Source organism: Nestor notabilis, unplaced genomic scaffold (assembly GCF_000696875.1).
Source record: "Nestor notabilis isolate BGI_N333 unplaced genomic scaffold, ASM69687v1 scaffold6610, whole genome shotgun sequence".
Lineage (NCBI taxonomy): Eukaryota > Metazoa > Chordata > Aves > Psittaciformes > Psittacidae > Nestor > Nestor notabilis.
The window spans coordinates 1,773-25,902 of record NW_009912360.1 but is presented as its reverse complement, the minus strand read 5'-3'; the positions used below and the strand labels follow the sequence as shown (position 1 = coordinate 25,902).

The following is a 24,130-nucleotide window of genomic DNA, read 5'->3' as shown; positions in this document are numbered from 1 at the left end:
GCCTTTCATTCTTATCTCCCTTTTTCTAAGTGGCTTGTTGCTTGTCTGTTAGAGTCTGAGCATGCACATGGTAAAGCTGGCTGAAGATGAACTTTAGAAGCATACTGGGAGTTCGGGGATTTGTAAAACGAGGTGAAAGTGATCCTGATGTTATATCAGTGGGCAGTGTGGACACAACCATCCCAGAGCTGGTTAGTCTAACCAGCCTGGTAGTGTGAGTAGAAGCTGCTATGATTTGTTGAATGGTCACTCATAGTGTAGCTGTGGAGAAATTGCTTATTGTTGAAGCAATAAAACTAATAAATTACTTATACTGTTATCTTCACTGGTGCTACCAAGGAAGAACTCCTGTGCAGATTGAATACTTGTACTTTTATCTTGCTGTATTGTCTTTTGATCAAAATGTGGCGTATTTTATGGAGAAAGGAAAACTGACGTGATGTGCTAAGATCACTAAATGTGGTGCAATGTTGGTTAGCATTCAGGCAGTTGGACTAGATGTTCATTGTAGGTCACTTCGAACTGAAATACTCTAACATTCATATTAAATGCTTAATATTAAACAAGATATTGTAATACAGCCATGAGCTATTTCTTTGTGTCTGTGTATGTGCTACACATGCAGTCATATATTTAATACATAATTTAAAAAAGCTATTGTATATACTTCTTAAAATTATATAAATTAATTTCATAGCCTAAAGCAGTTCAAGGCTGGAAGAGGCCATTGGTTCACTTAATCTAATTCCCACTTGCTCCAGGCCAGATTTTTTTTCCCAAATATACTGTATTAACACTGTAAATAGTATGTATGAGTGAAGGATATTCTCCAAATAGGCATGGGGTCTTGATCTGAAGACATAAGAAACCCTAAAACAAACAAAACCACCAAAAGAAAAAAAAATTGCCTCTTACTTATTTTGGTAGCCTGGTACACAAGTTACTGTTTTTACCACTAATAAAATGTGGGGTTTGTTTTGTTTTGGTTTGGTTTTGTTTTTTTGTTTTGTTTTTTTTTTTTCCCCCAGATCGTATTATTTTCTAGGCAGTGGTTCATGCTGTATGTTTCTCCATTAGATTAAAGAGTTCTCAGATAATAAGTGTTTCTTAATATTTGTCTTAATTAAGACAAGACTAATTGGAGATCTTATTTAAAAACATTTTAAAAATTAGAGGAATGAATGAATGTTGTTGAATTGTCTTGTTTGAATGGAATATCACATACGTAGAAAATTTGAGCCCGCTTATATCTGTGGGTAAAAACTTGCTGTTGTAGTCAGAGTGGGGGAAGCCATGAAGCCATGCACATAGCTTCCTGACTAGTTGGTATGAAATCATGGCTGTTTGTGTGCAAGTGTAAATCTTGCAACTGGACAATGTACCCGAAGATGCCATTTTGCTCTGACTTCTGTTTTGAAAGGAAATGCCAGAAAGAGGTGTATTTCAAATAATAGCATGTGACTCTGACCAGCTTGGTATGCAGAAACCTTGCTGGGAGCTTTTGAGATGCCTCCAGTTCTGCTCAACAGTCTTGGAGTTGTGGGTTCTGTTGTTGTTTTGGAGAGTTTGTCCTGGTTTATGGTTTGTCCTTACTACAGTTCCTTACATTGAAATACCTTAGTACTTACGAGCATTTTACATAACTGGTCTGGAACAAGTCTCTTTCCCCTTGCAGCTATAAACCTGTGCATTTACAGTGATCCCAGATAGCCCAATTTCTGCTCATTTGCTGGCTTTGTCTCTTCCAAAAGCAGCCTTTGTTGCTAGAAACGTGCATGTCTGAGTTTGTAAATAAAAATAACTTGTCCCAAATGGGCCCAAAGGACCTACTTCCTCCTGATTTAAAGAACAGCACAGTTACAGTCAATTGTTTAAATTTATGGGTAGCTGCTGCTTTGTAAAATCATGACAGAATAGCAGGAAGAAAATGTGTTTTTAACAAATACAGAGCGTTAGTGAGAGTCAAACTGTTAAGCATGATTCACAGTTCAGACTTCTGTGTCTATTAAGTATTTAAACTATGGCATTTTATTGTAGCCTTGGCTGACTTCTATGTATTGTGGCATAGCAGTTACTAAACCACTGCCCTTTACTCTGTTGGGTTGGAACTGCCCTGCTGAGTGTGTACAGCCTGTCCTGCTCTGAACTGGTTGATAATGCCCTTCAGCTCAAGGCGCAAGTGTCTGAGCTCTATCCATGTCGCAACAAGTTCCTGTGTGACATGTGCAACTCTACCCTGAACCTCAGAAGTCCCAAGTGAACCTGACTTCAATTTAATAAAATTGTAGAAGTAGAACAACTGAGGTAAAGGCTTGATAGAGGTTTATGATGGGGTTTATATGGCTTTGAGATGAAGACTTATGCTTTTGGTCTTTGTTTCTTCCTCTGTAAAGATGGTAGGTAAAAGCCTTGATTCACATGTGGAAATGTCTTAGGAGAAACCTGTTAAGGGCAGGAAAGGCAAGGGCAGCGGCCTCGCTGTCAAAGCGCAGTCTCACTGTGCCCAAGAGAGGTGAAAAGAGCAGACATCGGGAGGGTAATCTGCTTCAGCCAAGACTCCAGGGGTCACCAGACAAGTCCATAGTGTTGGGGCAGGTCCAAAGTCAAACAGGGAAACAAGTCAGTGGGACCAATTAGCCTGGGACATGGCCAGGTACAGGCAGAGCTGCAATGTTGCTCAGGGAAGGACCTTCCATGTCATGGTTAACTCATTACAAACAGGAAAGAAGAGGTACAAAATCACTGGGAAAATGTACCATTTCTTGAGTTTTGCCTGTATGAAAAAGGAAAGCATCCCTAACTGCAGAAGATACATTGAAGTAACTTTAAAGCTTCTTCTCAATTACCATGATTAGCTGATAGGAAATGGAGAAGGTTATTTCTGGGTTCCAACAGTGAGGTTTTAAAAGAGGCTACCAGCAAGTGGAATTAGAACCAAAGACCTTTTCAGGCCATATTTGTGACTTTTGGCATTTCACAGGTCAAATATGAAAGGCTAATGAGAAGGGTCGGTATTCCCCTCCAGCTTGTTCGATATATGTATGTAAAAACCTGCAAATGTTACAGTTCATGAACAGAAACGTTTTTACAAATGGCCTATGATAAGCTTAAGGTTGCCAGTCTGAAACTGAACCCGTAGAAGTGTGAGCTAGTTTAAGGATAGAAAATTTATTTATATTTTTCTGCCAGTGATGTAGTCATTGGATTTACATAGGCAAGAACAAAACAAGAACCTGAGCAGAACTCCTTAAACCTACCAGATGTTCAGGGTTTTGTAAGATTATGGTCTTACTATGACAGAAAGTAAGCTGGCAGATTTGCTAATGTTACAGAACAAATACATAAATTGTAGAAAAAAAGAAACTATTTCAGTCATTGGTAGAAATGTGATTTAGGAAGTTCAGAGCTGAAAACGCCTATTGCAAATGTTCCTCTACTATGTCTGTGTTTGAAACCCCTTCTATATTAAATACAGATGCTAGAGTGTGTGGTTTGGGGCACCATTGACTCAAGAATATAAAAATCTTCAGGGAATGATTATTGAAGATGCTTAAAACAGAGCTTAAATTCTCTAGGGAGAAATTATTGGAAAACTCAAAAGGAACTCGTGACAGTCATTAGAGCTGCAGAGTATTTTCAACACTAGCATAGGAAGATGTTTATGGTCAGGACAGACCATACATCCCTGCAGTGGCTCACTAGATACTGCAATCTTGAGAAGGTTGCCAGGTGTATGTAGAAATTGCAGCAGTAACATTTTGCAATTACAACTGCTTTGTTTTGTGCCTTGTTTTGTTAATGCTGGTGCAGGACTAATTGGGAAGGTGATTAATGGTTTCTGTAGAGAATGAGACAGAGATGAGCCATCTTTTCTTTTGGCATAGGTGAAAATAGGACTGTTCATCCAGGTGAGAATTGTCTGTAGTAATCGATAGCTTCCAAAAGTGGGCATTGTGTCTGGATAGTATGCAATGAAAAGATGGTTTGGCCATGCAGCCACTTTAGAAGTGGTATCATTTCAGAATATCTTAGTGAAAAACACTGCTTAGAACAGGAAAGCAGTGAGTGCCAACATGAAGAAGACACGAGAAGAAACCAACTGATCACTGACTCAGGCATTAGTGGGTTACGAGCCGGTTCTATGAATCATGGACTCAATATAATAGATGTGTTGAGAAGGATCTGGATTGTCCATTTGCATGATGCTCTGCACTGTCTCACAAAGCATTTCATGTGCATGGAGCTGGATAAGATCCTTGGCCAAATGGTGTCTGATCTCATGGGTAGGGGTGAGGTTTTACATCTCTGTTTCTCAAGCTTATGCTCCCTGTAGAGTACATACACCACTGTGTCTAAGTTGACTCTTCCTGACTGGGTTGTGTTGAAGTTGCTGCTGATAGGGAGAAAGAGCATGGGTAAGAGACAGGCATGTAAACTGCTGTGAGAAGGCAGTGGGCTTTGTGGAGCACGGGACCATATCATCTGTTTAATGTAAATTGCTACAGTTACATCTTAGAACTAACAGAGAAAATAATGTAAAATAAATCCAGTATGCAGTTATATACTGGAGTAATATTGTCTTTCCCATGACAGGTATTTCACTGTAGCATGCTACTGAATTTCTAACTTCAAATGATACAAGGAAGCCTGGCCATGAGAAGTGTTGACAGTATAATTTGATTTTATTTGTATCATTGGCACTTTATATGTGGGACATTCTTTTCTGATTTATTTTTTCAATGAGAAACATTCCATCAGATTGTGAAAAGAACATTTTCTGTTGCCCAATGCATAAGCAAAAAACCTAACCAAACAAACCCCAATATTATAAAGAACAGAAAAATAAAACAAGTTAAACGATAATACTTGACTTTTATGTATAACGCATTGACTTAAAAAATCTTAGTCATTCCATTCATATAAACAAGTTATATAGTAATAACAAAGTGCATGAAGCAAATTGCGAAATTTAACTAAGGTATTAAAATAAAAAGTACTTTAAAACAATACTTTAACAGTTTCTTGCCATGATTCCATCATGCATCAACACAAATCAAATCCTGAGGCAACCTGTGCCTTTGACAGTCTTTCTGTATTATTAGGTAAATAAATGGAAGTAATGATCAAACTCGCAAGAGGGTGAAAAACATCAAGACAAACCATCTATTTATAACACAGTTGTATTAAAAAAAAAAATCAAAGTGCACTGCTGGTACATCTCATTTGAGCCTATTTTGGGATATGTATAACGCAGGGGCGTGATCCAGTCTCCAATGGCTTCAATGCTTTGCTTAAGCACTCAGGGAATAAAGAGTGACAGATATTCTGTTACTAGCATTACTATGACTGAAAAATTGTACCAGAATATATACGTAAACATCTTTTGTGTACTGAGGAGGCAAACATTCTTAAATTATCTGATGTGTACAGTACTGGTACTTAATGTTTTGGTGCCAGTACCAGACTGGTCCAGTATTTGGCATTCAGATCTATTTCTAATTACAGATAAGGCATATAACAAAAAAGTAAATAAAATGGTTATTAATATCTCATACAGTTCAGCAACCCAACCAGTCAGAATTTATCTTGCCAATTTTAACAATCTTCAAACTCTTGTCTTCCATTTGTAGATAGTACTGATCTTTGAAAAAGTAGGTGTATCCTGTGGAGGTAAATGAAAAAGCATACTCAGATTATGGAGCACGTAGTTCTTGATCAAAGCCCTTTGTCTGTTTGACTTCATGAAGCTTAATGTATTGGAAAACTTATTTTCCAAAATATTGGTACAGAATAAAAAAGATTTATTTTAAAAACAAATAAAAGTTCCCACTCTGGAGAAGACAGGTCTTGTTAAACGGAGCCTGAAGCCAGGTTACCATTTTGTGAGCCAGAGTTTTCTGGGAAGAAGTGTTTGCTGGCAAAATTTAATCTAGTCAAGACTCATGTGATACCAGTGGTGCTTCCAGATACTTATGCATATCTGTGCAAAATAGAAGGCCACTTAAAACCATGGGCCAGGCTCTCAGCTGCAGTTGATAAGAAGGTAAAAAAAGAGAGCAAAATATAACCCATTTATGGTAATCAAGGAGATTACTTGATGGGTAGGAGTATTGGAAAATCCCTCCATGGGTTGAGAGAACAGTTTAACAATTGAAATAAAATATAATAATAACAATAGGTAAAAGGGGAGATGAATAAACCCCAAGAAACACAAGTGATGCACAGTACAACTGTGCACCACCCACTGGGCAATGCCGAGCCTGTCCCTGAGCAGCGATCAATCCCTCCCAGCCAACTCCCCACACTTTCTATACTGGGCATGACGTGCTGTGGTATGGAATACCACTTTGGCTAGTCTGGTCAGGTGTCCTGTCTCTGCTTCCTCCCGGCTTCCCGTGCCCCTCCTCACTGGCAGAGCATGAGAGACTTAGAAGTCCTTGATTAGGGTAAATGCTACTGAGCAACATCTAAAGCATTATCAACATTATTCTCATACTAAATCCAAAACACAGCACTGCACCAGCTACTAAGACAAAAAACCCCAAACCTCTATCCCAGCTGAAACAAAGACATCCCATAATGTTTCCTTTTGAAAAGTCTAAACTGTGATTAGTAGGATATTTATCAACTGATATTGAATAGGAAAATAAAAGTTTATTTGAATTAATAGTTTGCAGTGCTGATTGGGAATTTGGCTACATTTGGCTTCTGCTCAGTGACAGCAGGAAATTAAAATCTCCAGAGAGTTTCACAGCAGACAAATAAGAGCTTGTTAGTGACTTGAATCAGAATTACAGCTCACCACTGTCACCAAGACCCAGGGCAGCATCAAGGTTATCTGGAACGCCATTCCAAGAGTCTGCAATGAATTTAGGGGATGCAAGCTCCATTTTCTTCTTTTCTTCATTGTACCTGAAGAAAATTATATCAATGCATTACAAATCTGTATCTAAATTTTAACATAATTTTCCAGGGAGTCCTCAACAAATGTGACTATATATAACAATCAAATAGAAATATAATAACTAAGATTGTAACATTTTCTATTTCATTAAAATTGCATTATAATTATTCCTGACTCCTTTAAAATAAAAACACCATCAAATTTTATGTCTTTCCTTTTGGAAATACAATTCTTGCTGAATAGAAAATGCATTTTCTAAGCAAAATCCTTTTCAGAAATGTAACTTTAAAATTCTAGGCATAATTCTAGGAAAAGTAACTTTTTTGGGCAGCAGCCAGCAGCTGAAGATAGCCGATTTTAATGTGAAATGGTTATCTTTTCAAAATCGTATTTGAAATATGCTTGTAGTCTATGTAATTGATGGAATGCTATTAAATTAATAATTGCTTTACCTAACATTTCATTAAAAGCCCTTATTATTTTCACACAGTCTTTCTCTCTGTGATGATGAACAGATAAATGCCAAATTAAAAATAGATGCTTTTCTTTGGGGGGAGGAACCAAAACCACAATGGCTTTCACAATCTGTGCTTTCAAGGGGAAAACTCAGCTGATGTAAATCCACCTAACGTCATGGAAGTTGGATGTAGTTAGCAGTGCTGTTCAGGAGTGGGTGGACCTGTTGATGTCCACATCTGCAGATCATGAGTTGTTTCATTTACTCAGTGTGATTGCCACTGTAGAATGCAAAGATAGATTTGTGCAAAGCCAGTTTTGCACTCCCACAGCCAAGTAATCCAGGATCTCCCCTTCCATAAATAGGAAATAAATGTCCAAGGCATGCAAGGTACTTGAGAGGAAAGAAGGTGCAAGACTGTGGCCTGTTTTCCCCATTTATCTGATCCATAGATAGGAGTCAGTGCCGATCAGAAGTGGAGCTGTCCTGCAGAGCAGTGCCACAGGATATAGTTTGAATCAGGTTTCCAATGCATGTGAGGCCTCAGTCACCCTAGCAGTACCTCTTCAGGAGCAGTGGTCTTCGAAGAAGTCGTCTTTCACTAGTACTGGAGGGAGGGTTTATGTTCTTGATTTCTATTTATCCATATCTGTATATAGCTCAGGTTACCTTTCCCTCATTCCTGTATAGACCTGGATTCTATCTGAAGTTACATCAATACTAATGAGGAGTAGGTTGGCCAAAATAAATTCAAATGATTAATTTACGTTACTTACTATTTTTCCTAGGATATTTAAAGAAAATCTAATACCTTGCTGGGTAGCTTTAAAACTTCAGCTGTGGAATCTGAGCCAGCTCCTCTTCCTCTCTTTCACAAAACTTTGCTTAACAATCTAGTTATAACAACACTAAAACAGCTTGGGGCTGGAAGGAGAGAGAGGAGAAGGCTTCCAAAAAATCCATTTAAAATAGGTGTGATAATGGCACAGGAAGGACTATGTTATGTAACTGTTTTGCTTCCATCTGGCAGAGTCCTTGTATAAAACAAAACATACTTAAGGGTTATAGCATCTGTGTTAAACAGAGATGCATTTTTTCCAAAATATTTGTAAACTGCTTTATTCTTTACACAGATAAGAATCACTTAAGCTTATTTTGATTCCTTAACAATAAATTATTCTTTCTGCAGTAACTGCAGTTGATAAGGTACTTTGATAGAATTACTGTCTGTGATTAGACCGATGAATTACTTGGAGGCCCTGGAGTACAGTTAATCGAAACAATAGTAGGTACAGAGGACACCTGCAGCTTTGCTGACTCACAGTCTATAGGTTTTGGTAGGAATCTGAAGTATTACAAATGGCTGTGTTAGAACTACTTGCAAATGTGTAAAATGATCTCTACATTATGATGTCAAAAAATGAATAATACTCTTTAGTTTTTAAAGTTTAGCCTTTGGGTTTTTTTCTCTTTAAATAATGGGGAAGTGTACTGTCGTCAAAGTAATTGAAAGTTATGATCAAGTGGCAATTGTGAAAGGGTATTTTATTTACTTACAGGAATCCACAGCCATTAGGATATAATAAAGACACTCATCCAGTTTGATCATAACATGAAATTAATGTTCACATAAAATGGACTCAATTATACTGAGACCTCCTTTGATATTTTATATAGAGCATCTCTCAGGAGGAATCCTTATAGCTTGGAGAATCTTTTAGATTTCTGGTGGGTGTTTCTGATGCTATGATAATGAAATTCTATTAAATACAATTAGTAGACTTTTCATCAGGTATAGCGTAGGGTATTTATTTCTACCACAATAATACCCTTGAGACATTTTAAGGATGTACTTTCCTAATTTAAGAGTCCAAGATCTTTCCTGGATGAAGTATGGTAGCAGATCACCTGAGTTTGATTGCTTACATTGTGTCATATTTTGCTTCTCATACAGTCTTTTGAACAGGAACCTTACTGCAAGTACAGTTACATGTGTTTGTGGAATGCCATGTTTGTGGTGTTCTTTGTAACAAAAACTTACCTGAGCATGTACTGTAAACATGAAAAGGGTTGTAGAGACTCTCAAAATGAATAACAGCTAAGACTGGATTGAGCTAAGGATGGATTGAGAGCAGCGGTGAGGAGAAAGACTTGGGGCTGTTGGTTGACAAGCTCAATATGACCCGGCATTCTGTACTAGCAGCCCAGAAAGCCCACCATATCCTGGCTGTGTCAAAAGGAGCATGACCAGCAGGTCGAGAGAAGTGATTCTCTTCCTTTACTCCACTGTAAGGGTGGTGAGGCCCTGGTACAGATTGCCCAGAGAAGTTGTGGATGCCCCATTCCTGGCAGTGTTCAAGGCCAGGTTGGATGAGGCTTGGAGCAACCTGGTCTAGTGGAAGGCCTGTAGAAGAGGGGGTTGGAACTAGATGATCTTGAGGGTCTCTTCCAACCCAAACCTTTCTGTGATTTTCCTAGAGTACTAATACACACTTCTTGTGGTTTGTTCAGATCTCCTCAGTGCCAACTCTAACAGTAGAGCAGATGTGTTAGTGACTGGTATATCAGCTGCTGAAGGATTTTCAGTCATCCCTAGCATTGCCTGCTAGTCACACTGCTGTTTCTTCTACATCCAGTGCCTCCGAACCTGATGGTTTACTGAAAGAATTTCTAAGGCAATCTGGTCAGTCTTTGGCTTAAAGTGATTGGGGGTCAGCCCATCTTTAAGGAAATCCTGACAAAATTTTCTCCCAGCAGCTGTAAGCTGACAGTATGAACAGCTTGCCCCCCTTAAAGCCTGAGACTGACATGGGGTAGTTTGCTGGTACGTAGGGGTTGATGGGTAGGTTGTTAGTGGGGAGCAGCCTGACAGGGACTCTCAGATATCCTCTTCCATTGCAAGCTGTTTTCTCAAACACATGCTTGTTCTTTGCTGCTGTACTAATGTTTCCTAGCCATGCTCCCTGGTTCAACATACTCACTTGCCACTGCTGTCAGTACTGTCCTGGCAGCCCTCATTTTGTATTCCTCAAGGATGCCCTCACTTTGTTTTGTTCCTGCTTCCTGAACCTCAGTGTGCATTCAGCCCTAGAGACACAGCTTGGCTAACAGTACCACCACCATCACCACTTCAATGAATCTTACTTCCAGTATCTGTCTCCAGCAAAAATGTATGTCCTCTTGTTTCTGCCCCAGTTGAAAGCTGCATCAACACGTTGCACATCCGGGGGTAGTCCCAGGTTGGTGAGTTTCTTTGGATAACCCCTATCCAAGTTACTGGCTGAATAAACCCAGTACTCATTTCCTAAGTAGGGGAGAAAACAAACCAAACACTGTTTATTAATTGCATACAGAGGAGTATTTCTTCTTTTATGCTTTGCTATGCAACTTTTTATCGCACTAACTGTACTAACAGTCTTTCTAGTATTTTGCCACTTATGAAGCACTAGATTAGTGTGCAGGTGTATCATGACTACAGTTTCTGCTTTTGCCTCTGAAGCGTTGCTTGCATCTCAGAAAAAGACGTCACCTCAACATGCTCTTGCTTCCTCCCTTCTTAGCTGTCCCGTCTTTGAGGCAGACACTGTCTTAATACAGTTGGGGTTATGTTAAAACAAATAGTTAATATTAGTATCTTTTGTATGATGAAGATGGTCTGAAAGCAGGCATGGGCACCTGAAGGTCAAATGCAGGTGCTCATGTTCACCCTCCATTTGTTTGGTTGAGTGTTATCATTGAGAGATTAATGGGAATTTTTTGCCCAGAATTCCTATTTCTGTTGTCTCTTGTCATACAACATTTTCTAATGTCTCTCCAAATATGTGCTAATGGAAGAGGTACTAGTATTCTGTGTTCTTTACATGAATTATAGTTTACTTAGTAAATACGTCACTAGATTCAATGAAATCCACAGAAAGATTCATTAATGAAAGAACATTTCTTTGATTCTGTGCTAGTGGGAAAGTAAGTAAACTGTTAATATGAGAAAAGTGTAAAATGTAGCATTTGAGTTCCTGAGAAGTTACTAGTTCACCACTCAGGAGCAAAGGGTAGGTCTCAGTAGTCAGTGTTTTTAGATAGTTGGGCTACATGTAACCTTCAAACCAATCTTTGATAGTTCCTATTTTTTAAAAGCAAGTTAGTTACATTTTCCTGGAAATTATAAAGAGAGGGAGAGAGGTTTAGAGGCAGCAGGATTATATATAGTATACACAATATTTCAAGTGTTTGGCTTGCCTGAAATAAAACTTAAGCTTCCTCTCCCCCCATGTAAACCAAAGCAAATGGCCTTTGAGACATGTGGAATCGATTATCATTACTTTTTTCCCTCCTGTACAGAAAATGTACAGCAGCATCAGCCATATGGTTTTTACATGATTGGAGGTGTTTAATCATGTTTTTAGTAGATATTGGAGCCCAGTTTTTGCTGGCTCAGTTCTTCATGTTGAAAACAGTTTCCTAGCTCCACTAATTTGGCCAGTACAGGAGAACCATGTGTGACTTAGGATAGACAGAGCAATGCTTCCTGTTATCCTCCTCTCCCATGGAGGCAGCTAGCACGGCTGCCTGTATCCTCTGCCTGATGAGCCACCAAGGAAGACACTTGGAAGCCAGAGTGGAAGTTAGTCTTTGGCAAAAGAAGAGGAGAGAAGGAAAAGCATGGGGGCAGGGGGAGATCTAATCTTCTCAAGCAATGTGAACAGAGACAATAGCTTAAAATGAGAAGAAACAGAAGGAAAACAGAGCAGCGACTAATGAAACAGAATTCCCTCTGTGGTTGCTTTTTGGTTAAAATAATTACTCATATTTAGTCTTTCTTATTTTTGAATGTTATCTTTTTTGATGCTTATAGCTCCCCTTTGTCGTAATGGAGGCTGAATGCTGTTTGGTCTTTCAGATCCAGCCATTGTCCTAATATCCTCCGCATGGGATGTTTGACATCTGTCACCCATACCCGCTGGCTATACTGGCTCTTAGGCAGGCCATTTCCTGGCCCAGTTACAGCTGGAGGAAACTGAGCTTGAATGTAACGTTTATGCAAATGGATGTTTACATTTTAAAACTTAAAACCAATACCTGAAAAAAATACAGCCTTCTCATCCTGGGGGGCCTCGTAGACAGCATCAATTTTCTCTGGCAGATCAGGCCAGAATGTAGCAACAAGAAGAGGACCTGTGGGTTTTCCTCGGGGGTTTACAGTCCTCCACATGAATCTGAGCAGAACAGAACAGTGTATGAGATTTACAATGAACTAATTCACCAGCACATCTGTTTCTCATCATTTCTGGCAAAGGCTGCGTAAGCGTGCATATACACACACATGTGCACACATGCACGCGTTAGCAACAACACACATTTGTAACTGTTTTCCTACAGTGACTGAAAAGCCAAATCCTTCATTTGGAAGCCTGTTGCTAAAACAGCTGCACAATAAGCTGCATGCTGGGCTGCAGGTGATATTGCTTGCACTGATTGCACTGGTTGCTTTGGAGTTTTTGTTGCTTTTTTGAATCAGGGTAGAATTTATTCTGTGCTTTGAGTATACAAATAAATTCCTTTACAAGACATTTATACTGTTAGAGCTCTCATGCTGTTGTGTGTGGAGCAGATGGATAAGTGAGAAAAGCAGAGATTTGTATTCCATGAATTGCTCTTGCAATTACTATTATAGTGACTAAAAGTTCAAATTTAATGACAGTGTATCAAACTGCTTGGAAGTGAGCTTGGCTGTAAAAGAAATGACTAGCACTAAAAATGTTCATTAGAGAAATGCATAGGGTAATTTATTCGCTATTTTATGTATAAGTAGAATCATCATTTGATTTAAGCTTTAAAAAGCTGTAATTATCTTTAAATGGCAGAGCTTTGTGCTGAGGGCTTTTGGTTAAAAATGGTTCTGCTATTTCCTCCTCCACAGAAGGAATAACTTTTTTCCTCAACAGAATGAAATTTTTGCCATGGTGATAAAATGAAAAATCAGAAGCTCTTGCACCAAGCTATAGCTATTACATTCTCATGTCAAACTGCTTTTGCCATTATTGCATTACTGAAGCTCAGGGTGCTGCTGGCATCTTACTTTTTGCAAAGTATAAATAGCCATTACCCTTTCCTACCTAGAATAGTTACACCTTGAGAAACCCAGCATCTGAAAGTGAATTTTGATTTTGCCTAAAACGTGGAGGAGAGATTCTAAATTCATTTATTAAGTTGCTGTATTTTTATCAGCAGAAGTTTGATTGCAAACAGAGCTAGTTAGGACAAATAAAACATCTTGAAACACGTTTTTCTTCTGTCTCAATTAAAAATACGTGTTCATGTAATCTGACATATGGTACTAATAAGATAGTGACATGTTAACTTGCTCTCATTTTACATACATGTATGTATTTTTAACGTATCTCTGAGCATTTTAATTTTAAAAAAGATGCAAGGAATAAGGCATTTAGCTAATCGTTCTTGCTCTTGACAGTATTTAGACACTGTAAAAAGTAATATTTTTTTCATGCATCTGTCTTTAGCCAGAAAAACAGATCCTTTATAGTATGAAATGGAGACCCTTATAACAAATCTTTCTAACACTGCATTTATAAAAGTATGTCCTTTAGAAATCCAAGTTACAGAATTTCAGTCAAATTTGGACTTGATTTATGGCTGAGCCAGCACTAATAATTACTATCCACATGATTTCCAAACTCTCCAGAGCCAGTGGAGACTTAAACACTGGGCTTTTATTAAAGCACACATTTCAAGGGACTTATTAAAATGGTGACGTTTTCTTGTGGAAAAGGAAGCTTGGTCAAAGCTGAATTTTCTTTTGCTTTTGAATCGGGCTGGAGGTATTTTTATTGCTACTCATCTTACTGAGGAACGGTGAAATGAGTTATTTGGCTTTCTCATCTTACTTTGACATGTTGAAATGTTTTAAGTCATTCAGGTTAAATTTTAATATTATCTTTATAGACAGATTTAATACCTTTTTATAGTAAGTATTTTATATTTTAACATAACCAAGATTTGCCATTGTTAGTATTATTGTCACTAGCAGGTATTTAAAGAGAGCGAATCAGTGGGGTTTTTTTAATATCTTGGTAAGCTTTAGAAGTTTGAATTTTGTTCACTTTCAGAACAAAGCCATCTGTGTAAATGCTATAATTGGGCACTCTGGTTGCTTGGAGGATTCTATGCCAGTGGAAAAGCTCAATTAATGGCCCACAGCACCTCTAGTAATTCCTGTTTATTTCCATGCTTTGAGGGGGAGGGAAAAATAATTTTTTTTGAAAGAATTAATCCTATATGACTTCTTTTTTGCTAATTGTTCCTTTTGCCTGTGTAATATGACAGTTGGATGCTGTGGTTGTTTTCATGAATCATAAAAGTCACACAACACATGATGGACGTTTGTTTTTTGAATTCCAAAAATGAGTCATAATGCTGTGTGCCTGATGTTTGGAAAGCTTCAAGACTGATAGGCAAAGCCATTCCAGAGCAAAACAACTTAACAATTATCTGCTTTTGCTGCATGTTAGATATAAAGCATGAGTTGGTTGGAACAGACTGATTTGGTATTTGCATAGTTTTTTGACCAACTGTATCTGAATATGAAATATTTCTGTTCTGTTGGGATTATATAGAATACTGAATCACTTTGCTGATTTAGGAGTAGATTTAAAATTGTTTCTTGTTGGATCGAGCCTTGTGTGATTACCAGTTAACAAAAGCTGAAGCAAGGTGGAGGTCTGGCTGAAAACCAAGGTGCACAAGTGAGTAAAAGAGGGTCAGTACCCTATGGATACTGTGAAATTTGGAATGGTTTATATTGCTGTGAGGATATGTTTTTCCTTTTGATCACAATGAACTGAGATCAATACTTTAGCTTTCTGATGACTATGCTAGCAAAAGTGGATACCAGTTTTGGCAAGCTTGTTAGGCCAGAGTGGTGGGGCCAGCTTTGTGCAGCTTTTTGGTGGAAGGGTCCAGTGCTGGCGTTCTGTGGGGCTGGTCTGTTGTTACTGCAGGACCATTTTGTGACTAAGAAAGGGCTGTTTCTTGCCACTAGGGATCACTGGATTGTGAGGAATCTTATCCTGCCATTGACAGGGGCCAAGAGGAATAGTATGAAACGTATCACAGACAGGTTGAGTGAACCCTTTTTGCCCCTCGCAGCTGTAATAGAATTATGTTCATGCAACCAGAAGTTTTAAATCCCATTTCTGCATTGCTAAAATGCAAAGCCTGTGATAAAGATTAAGTCAAACTTCAAACCCAAAGCACACACATGTGATTGGATATCACATAGATGGGAATTATAAGGAAATGCACTGAAGGAATTGCAGTGTACCGTGGCCTGTAAAATTACCCAAAAGACCATGACATTTTGTTATAAAAGGCTGGTATGTAGAGTGAAACCATGCAGCACAGTAATAAATTCTTCATATCTTGTAGCTGAAGATGTAAATCTGGAAAAGATGGCTGGGCTTTTACAGCACCGGGAGATACAAATAAGTGTTAAATTGCTGTTTTGTGAGGAGGACTTTGTTTATCAGTTCCTGCTTCCTTTTAAATTTTTCCTAATGTCTGGGAAGAAGCAATGAACAGGTTGGTTGTAATAGTTCCATCAGCTTCAGATGCTTATATATGTTTCTATGTGATAGGACACAGTGTTTGATTTACGCTGAGATCTTCAGTGGCTTTGGGGGAATGTTCAGGATAACTGAGGATAAATGATTTCAAATTGGGCATTGATTTATGGCAGAAGGAAAAGAGGATTTAGTGTCTCACCATGGTGCTGCCAAATCCTGTACTACTTAGGAGGTGCTCTTCGTTGCTGAGCAGCTGGCTAAGGCAGCTGGCAAAGTAAGCTGGGTATGGCCCTGGCAAAGGCAGCAGGAGCTGCAGCTGTGCAGCTACCTCATTTTATCAGGAATGTCTCTGCTCTTGCATCAAAACTGCTTTTTGTGTCTTCTGCCTAGGAGGCCTTGCACATGTGGGGACTATCCCAGTGTCCTTACAGGACCATGAGTCATGTAATTCTACTACTTAGTGGACTCAACCTGGATTAAACCATTTAGGGACAAGACTTTGCTTGTGGATTTCGATGTTTGTATCTTTATGAACATGGGGACCAGTTTATCATAATGAAAGTTATGCTAGCACTGGAGATTTTCTAAAACAATGTCTCCAAGGTGGAAGAGGCATTTGAGATTAATGCCACTAGATTTGAATGAACTGCTTTTTTGGAAGCATTTTCCTAGAAGTTAAGAAGGGAAGTTTTCCTGCAATCAGATTTGAAGCTTTTCCCCAGAGTGCAGACTATGTGAAATGAAATCAGGAAGGATAGCGCTTCCACTCCACTGAAAGTAATGGGATTTCCATTGCTGAATTACAATCCATGTAGGTTTTGCTACAAAAGGCATTCAGAAATACTTTATAGGAAATGAATCTTTCTTTGGCAGGCAGTAGACTGGCTAATGCAACTCTTTCATCGCTAATTTTGTTATTAATGCTACAGATGGGTAAATCTCTAAGGATTTGGGGGGTCATATCTGGTTTGCATAAACATTTAGAAATTTGGATGCATCTCCCAGCTACTTCACCCTTTTAAGCAACCCTTGTGTGACTCCACAGAAGCCAGCAGGGCCAACATCAGGGTTAATTTTTGCTCTCCAATCTGTGAAGTTGGGCAGAAAATACCATGAGAACAGGCTTTTATGTGAGGTTTGTGGCATTTCCTTGTCCTGATTTTAGCTAGAAGTACCACCAGCCCAGTTGTTGCTCTATCATCTTGGCATGTGCAATCCCAGTGTAGGGCAGAAACCAGAAATTAAAAAACACCACAAAACTGCCTAAAATAATGACTGAAGTTGAAAATTCCACATTCTCAGAGAAGTTTGAGGGTAGCTCTAAGGAAAGGTGAATTTAGGCATAATCATCTCTTGTATGTCTAATTACAGACAATCTTTTGGATGTGAACATGGTTGGGAGTAGTCAACGTGGATTCTGAAATGGGAAGTCATGCTTGACCAACCTGATAACCTTTTGTGTTGAAATGACTGGCTTGGTAGATGAGGGAAGAGCAGTTCAGAAAGGTTTGTGATCTCATTTCCAATGACATTCTCACAGAGATGCTGTTGAAGTATGGGTGAGGCAAGCAGATGGTGAGGTGGACTGAAAACTGACTGTCTAGCCCTAGGGAGCTCAGTCAGGAGTATGAAGTCTAGCTGGAGGCCAGTAAGTAGCAGTGTAACTATCCCAGGCATTGGTACAGGACAGAAGACTATTTAACATCTTCAGTAATGATCTGTATGACGGGGCTGAATGCACCTTCAGCGAGTTTCCTGATGACCCAATGCTAGAAGGAGTGGCTGATATATCAGGGGTTTGTGCTGCCATCCAGAAACACCTTGATCCCTGGAGAAATGGGATGTCAGGAACCTTACACAGTCCAACAAGTGGCAATGCAAAGACCTGCACCTGGGGAGGAACAACCCCAAACACTGGTATGGACTGGGGGCCAACACGCTGGAAAGCAGCTTTGTGGAAAAGAACCTAGATGTCCTGGTGGAAACCAAGTTGACCATGAGCCAGCAGTGAACCCTTGTGGCATAGAAGGCCATATTATTTAACCATAAAACATCTTCACCATCTATTTCCCTTAAGAGTTGACAGGACACTTTGCTGTCTCTGAACACACAAAAGAAAGGGCAGAGATTGTGCCTGATCATAAATGTTTAGATTTTGATGAATAGGTCTGGCAGTTTCCTCCGTGTGTGAAGCCCTATTGGTAAGCAATTCATCTCACTTACCTATCTTTGAAGAAAAATGTTTCTCCTCTAATTTGTGCGACTCCATCAAATATAATGTCATGCTTGCAGAGCTCTGGAGTGACAGGTCCAAGGGTTGGACGTGGGCCGGGCCGTGGTCCTGGCCCAGGTTCAACATCAGTCGACACTTCTGTAATGTTAACAGAGATGTTCTGTTACACTGAAATGCAGTGCTGCATAGGTTCCACAGAGCACATGAACTACCGTCATTCCTAGAAGGGGAATAATTTGGAGGCAGTGATTGAAGGAGCAAAAACTTAAATCTTTTCAGAGGAAGGGTGGTCGAGTGCAGATGAGAAGGCCTTATCTTTCAGTCCGGCCTTAATCTGCTCTGAGGCCTCATTTGCATTGCCTGTGGATGCCTATCCATGCTGAGCTGTCTGTTTAACTTGAAAGATACTCAGAAGTGACTATACTGGGTATAAATGTTAACATTACAGTTTTTATTTCACTGGCTTCTAAAAAGATGAGAAATGCATTTCAAAGTCCTTCTATTCAGAATTATCCACAACTCCGCTGAGAGAGACGTCAAAGTGGGTTTCTGTTCTTCAAAGAAGTGCTAATATTTTGCAAATTATACAGATACATTTTGAGCCATTTGTATGATCTTTTTGCCCTCATCAGCAATCAAAATGTGCTCTTCAGAATGCACACTTTGCCATCTGGTTTATTTTGGTTTGGTTTATTATTTGGCTGTGGCTGTATTGCCTTATGAAGCATTTGCCTTTTTTCTTAAATATCAGGTTGATTTACTATATGAAACATAGTGGAGTGTAGCTGACTGAGATGATAATGAAAGAAAGCAAAGGTTTTTTTCAATACTTGTTTTATACAGAAAGCAGTTTGTAAAGGGTTCTATCAGTTATAAAGAGGCAAGAAAGATAGTTTTGTCTCAGGTTTTGAAGTGTGCCTTGAGACAACCAAGTTAAATTCTGAACTCTATCAAAGATATGCTGTGTGAGCTTAGAAAATTCATTGAGCCTTGCCCATGTCTCAATTCCCAGTCTTAATTAAAGCAGCTAAGAACAAGGGGAAAATTGAAGATTCAAATCAGATTTTTGATAAAAAGGTGTCTCATGTGGTAATCATTTTGGTATATTCCTATTATAATTTCTAAGGTGTTGAATACTGTAGAATATAGTCACTTACTTACAGTTAGAAAGATATCTCAGCAGAAAAGTGAAAAGCACAGAAAAAGAAAATGGCATAGATTTTCTCTGCTTAACTGACCATAGCAGATTTATGTCTCTACAAGGTAGAAAATACATATGTAGAAGGAATTTTAATCGTAATACTTGTGAATTTTACTAAGTGTATATGTGGAGAAAATAATAAATTTTAAAGATGTACCAATACAAGAATGCTTAAACCCACTTTATCTCCAGGAGCTTGCCAAATACATTTATGTCAACAAATCAGCTCCTGTACACCCTGCAAATGTTATTGTGATGGTACAGCTTGTGTTGTGAGCAAACAAGATCCTTCCTCTCCCTTTACAGGGAGTTGCAATCTGGGAAACTCAGAGTAGCAAACAATAACACCCAAACCCATCCACATGCGGTATTTCAAGCTAGAGAAAAGCATGGCATTTCATTGTTCCAGTAAAGGCATTAGAAATTTTTATCTAAAGGTTTGGTCAGGGGGAGTTTTGGGGCTCCTGATAATTTAGTAAATTTAGTGACCTGTCACTCTTAAAATGTGATTTTTGATTTAAGTTGGAGCATCTTTATAACGAAAATCAGGGAGAAAGGAACGGAGGGTGTTTCTGGCATTGGTGGTATTGTGCAGTATGTCATTTACTTCAAGTTCTGAATCCCAAATTTCAACCTGTGCTGGATGCTTTTCTGCTGCCAAGGGAGGACCTTACCATATAGCTCCTGTATTCCTTTAATATCATCCTGAGAAAGTCGAAAGTTCTTGGTGTAGGTGTAGATAGGGGCCATCAGAGCTCCTGGATCCTCAGAGTGCTCTAATCCCATGGCATGGCCAAATTCATGAGCAGCAACCAAGAAGAGACTATATCCTAAATAACACAGCAAGACAGTATTAGCTGCTTGCATCTAAATAGAAGTGTACTACGCAGGTTATTCATAGTCTTACAATTTTATTTTCCTTGCTACCCATCAAAAATCTCCAACAGTAAATATCAGCATTATTTACAGATGCCAGTGGTGAATGTCATATATATATTGCCAGAAATGACATTTCAATAGAGAGATTCTGAGGTTTTAGAGGCTGATATTTGCTCTTGTCTCAAATGAAAGTGACTTTGACTGCAGTCTTCATACTTCTGTAAATAAAAAGGAACTGTAGCAAACAAAATCAGACAGGTTTTTTAAAGCACAGAAAAATTAAACTTGCACTCTAGACCTCAAATCTTACTTTTCATGGTGAAATGACATGCAAGTGATAAACAGGTCTGTATAACTGTATGTCCATGAACAGAGCCTGGATCACTACTGTTGTACCACAAATTGTTAGCTTAAAAAAATCTTTTATCATACGGTGACATTTTATCAATTATGCCCAAACAGTCTCTGAAATTTGGCAGTTACTTCCCTCTTACAGGAAACCCCCAAATCTTGCATTTGTTTGTACATGGGTAAAAAGCCTTTTGCTTTATAAAAATAAGGACAAATATTAACCAAAATAATTTTAAATATTCACCATACTGTCTGTCTCACTTTTAAACGTTTTTCATCTTCAGCAATATCAGTCACAAATGTTTTTTACATTTAGTATTTGTTCCTAATGTGACCAATATCAGAGTATAATTATTACATATGTAATACAGTTGTGTACATACTTATGTACACAAAGCTTTTAGCCTTGGAAGGAGAAACTGGTGATGAGAAAACCATTTATTTATTTATTTTATTTTTAAAAACATTTTTTGGCTTTTGTCATTTGAAAAGACACTTCATGGTTGTAAATTACAGAAAAATGTGAATGTTTCAGGCATTTGAGCTCTGGGATTGACTCTTGAAAGAGTCTCCAATTTAAACACAGGGGCTTTGCTCAGATTTCGGGCTGGGGAGATATATTGGAACTATACAGGAGTGCTAAGTATGAGAATGAAATCATCCTAAGTAAGTGTGATGTCATCAATGAGGTAAGTATGCTGGTACCCGTGTATTGCTGTGACAATCTATTACCTTGATCTGGACAAAAGCCCCACTTGCGGTCATCATCGTAGCTACTGGTACAAGCGCACCACAGCTTGCCATCATTGCGACCTGCACTTGTACAGGACTCATATTTATTCCCAAGGAAGATGAAGGGGAATACACAAGGGGCTCCCTCTGAATTTCCACCAACTGTTGACATGGCTGTGGAAAATGACAGGAAAACACAGTGAGAAGGGAATCCCTTTTGTGAGATTAAGCTGTTGCATCTTCTCCTAAAACACATGCTAAAATCAGAAGGCAAGCAAAAAAATTTTTAATCATCTTAAGACATGAGGAGTCAGATTAAAAGTAATACTTGAAAAGAAGATTGCCTGGCACAGAGGAAAAGGAAAAGGTCTAGGCATTGCCATTGCAATTAACTTGCCAATAGATTTGGTGGGAGTAAGAATGTGTTCACAGCTCTGAGAAAACAGCAGTTAATAGTGTTCTGTGGAAGGTGATTATGGAGCAAGTGTCTTTTGATAGTCCTTCCTGATGATGGCTTAAAATGTGTATCGAATAGGTCGAAGGTGTGTTTAGTGTCAGAAAGGTATAAAGGGCTATTGAGTAGCCACCTGGTTAGTAGGTGCCCTGCTGAAATGTAAGCTTTGGAGTTGTCCTGGGTTCAGCTGTAGTAGTCATTTTTCTCATTCTTAGTGGCTGATGCAGTCCTGTGTTTTTGACTTTAGCCTGAGAACAACGCTGATAACACACTGATGGTTTTAGTTGTTGCTAAGTAATAGTTACTCCGATCAAGGACTTTTCTCAGTCTCATGCTCTGCCAGAGAGGAGGGGAAGCCGGGAGGAAGCAGAGACAGGACACCTGGCCCAAACTGGCCAAAGGGGTATTCCATACCACAGCACGTCATGCCCAGTATAGAAACCGGGGGAGTTACCTGGAAAGCCACATCGCAGCTTGGGTCGGGCTGGGTATCGGTTGGCGAGTGGTGAGCAATTGGATCCTCTCCCTTTGTTATTTCCCTTATCATTATTATTATTGGTGGGAGTAGTAGTGGTTTTGTATTATACTGTTGTGGTGTTACTGGACTGTTCTTATCTCAATTCATGGGATTTACATTCTGTTGACTCTCCTTCCCATCTCTCCAGGAGCGGGGTGGTGGAAGGAGTAGGGGAGAGTGAGCAACTGACTGTGTGGTTCTGAGTTACCGGCTGGGCTTAAACCACGACAGGAGTGAAAAAAATTATGATTTAAACATTTTGTAAAGAAAAGGATATAAAATACAGATGACTTTTTTTTTTCTTAAAACCAATTTTTTTTGCAAAAGCTTGTGTATATTTTCTCTAGGTGTTCTTCTCTGTGTAGTGCATGGTGGTAGTATAAAAGAAATAACATTTTTATGTGCATGTGCAAGTATTTTCTAGAAGAAAGAGGGTGCAACTATATTTAAAATTACAGTTTAAAGTAGGTATCATAAACAGAATATGAAAAGAGTATAGAAGTAATTTGAATTCATTTACACTGCTGTCTGGCAATTACAGTTCCTTTCAAACTATGATTTATCTTCTGGGAAGATACAGGAGACTAACACACGAGCAAAGCTGATTGTGTCCCTTATTATTTATAATTATTTATTTCTCATTCATTATTATTAATTAATAAAACATTAAAAAAAAAGAAATCACAGCTTCCTCAAGCAATAACTTACTATGATGAAAAAAACATAAACTAAGTATATTTCTTGGTTCCAATAATAGAGACTCTGTTACCTAGGACTTTGAATATATTGACTCTAGATATATTGGTTCTTATGTTTGTTGAACTATCCTTTACATGTTTCTCTTCCTATGTAATAAAACTCAAGTTGAGAAGTATACAAAATTGTGAAGAGAGTAGAAATCTATTTTTCCTGGCTAAACCATTTCATTTAATTCTTCTGAATTGCTGAAAATATCTAATAACACAAGCTTAACATACTAAATAGGATTTTTTTCTTTTTTTAAAGTATAAATTGTAAGTGTTAAGCTAAAATATCATTCATGCTTTCTTCTGTCATATGAGACTTCTCTTTCAGGGCCATTAGCAAATTGTAATCTACATGTAATTATCCTGCAGTGATAGACATTTAGTCCTGTGGTTCAGTCACATTTGTGTGTCTTTCACTAACTTGGTGTGCATCGGCATACCATATCCTTCACATAGACCTCTTCCTGTTACTTCCTTGGCCACCTATGCTGGAATGATGCCCACCTCATCAACTTCTGTGTGCTCTGATGAAGGTGTGAAATAGGAGACTTTGTTAAAACAATTACAAATTAGACTGTTATGCAAGTAACATTCCTCATACCAGTCTCTGGACAGAATCCATACTTCTTATCTCTGTCATAGTCTTCAGTGGTTCCACACCATCGGTATCCATCTGTCCTGCCTTCCGTTGTGCACTGGTCATAGGACTGGCCTTGAAATTTAAAGGGGAATTTGCATGGCTGCCCCTCACCATTGCCACCCATTGTAAAAAGTGCTGTAGAGAATGAGAGAAAGAAATGCCACAGGCAATGGTCAATATCAACAAGGATTCACTACGTGACAATGGTCTTGACAGAGATTAGGCAGCTATTGTGTGTGGAATAGTTCACATTTAAAACCTCTATTTTACATCAACAGTGAAATGCTTTGGCAAGATGGACAAGGGATATTACAATCTCACAATTGTATAGAAAGGAATGAGTAGTTGATCTTTATAAATGAACTGGGAATGAAGAAAATTCTACCAAGCTGTTTGAATGTAGTTTGAATTGTGTATATTCTTTATAGTCTACTCAT

The 24,130-nt window shown here is 38.6% G+C and overlaps 1 protein-coding gene across 1 annotated transcript; it reads right to left on the bottom strand.

Moving 5' to 3' along the window:
- Window positions 1–4,663: 4,663 nt before the first annotated feature.
- On the bottom strand, window positions 4,664–23,822 carry MMP2 (matrix metallopeptidase 2 (gelatinase A, 72kDa gelatinase, 72kDa type IV collagenase)). The gene is made up of 8 exons (XM_010019124.1): window positions 23,655–23,822; window positions 21,337–21,510; window positions 20,049–20,204; window positions 18,164–18,311; window positions 12,438–12,574; window positions 10,506–10,665; window positions 6,803–6,912; window positions 4,664–5,662 (listed from the first exon to the last, which is right to left on the bottom strand). The coding sequence occupies exons 1-8, from the start codon at window positions 23,815–23,817 to the stop codon at window positions 5,559–5,561; spliced, it is 1,152 nt and encodes a 383-aa protein (XP_010017426.1). The 5' UTR covers window positions 23,818–23,822; the 3' UTR covers window positions 4,664–5,558.
- Between the last annotated feature and the right edge of the window lie 308 nt (window positions 23,823–24,130).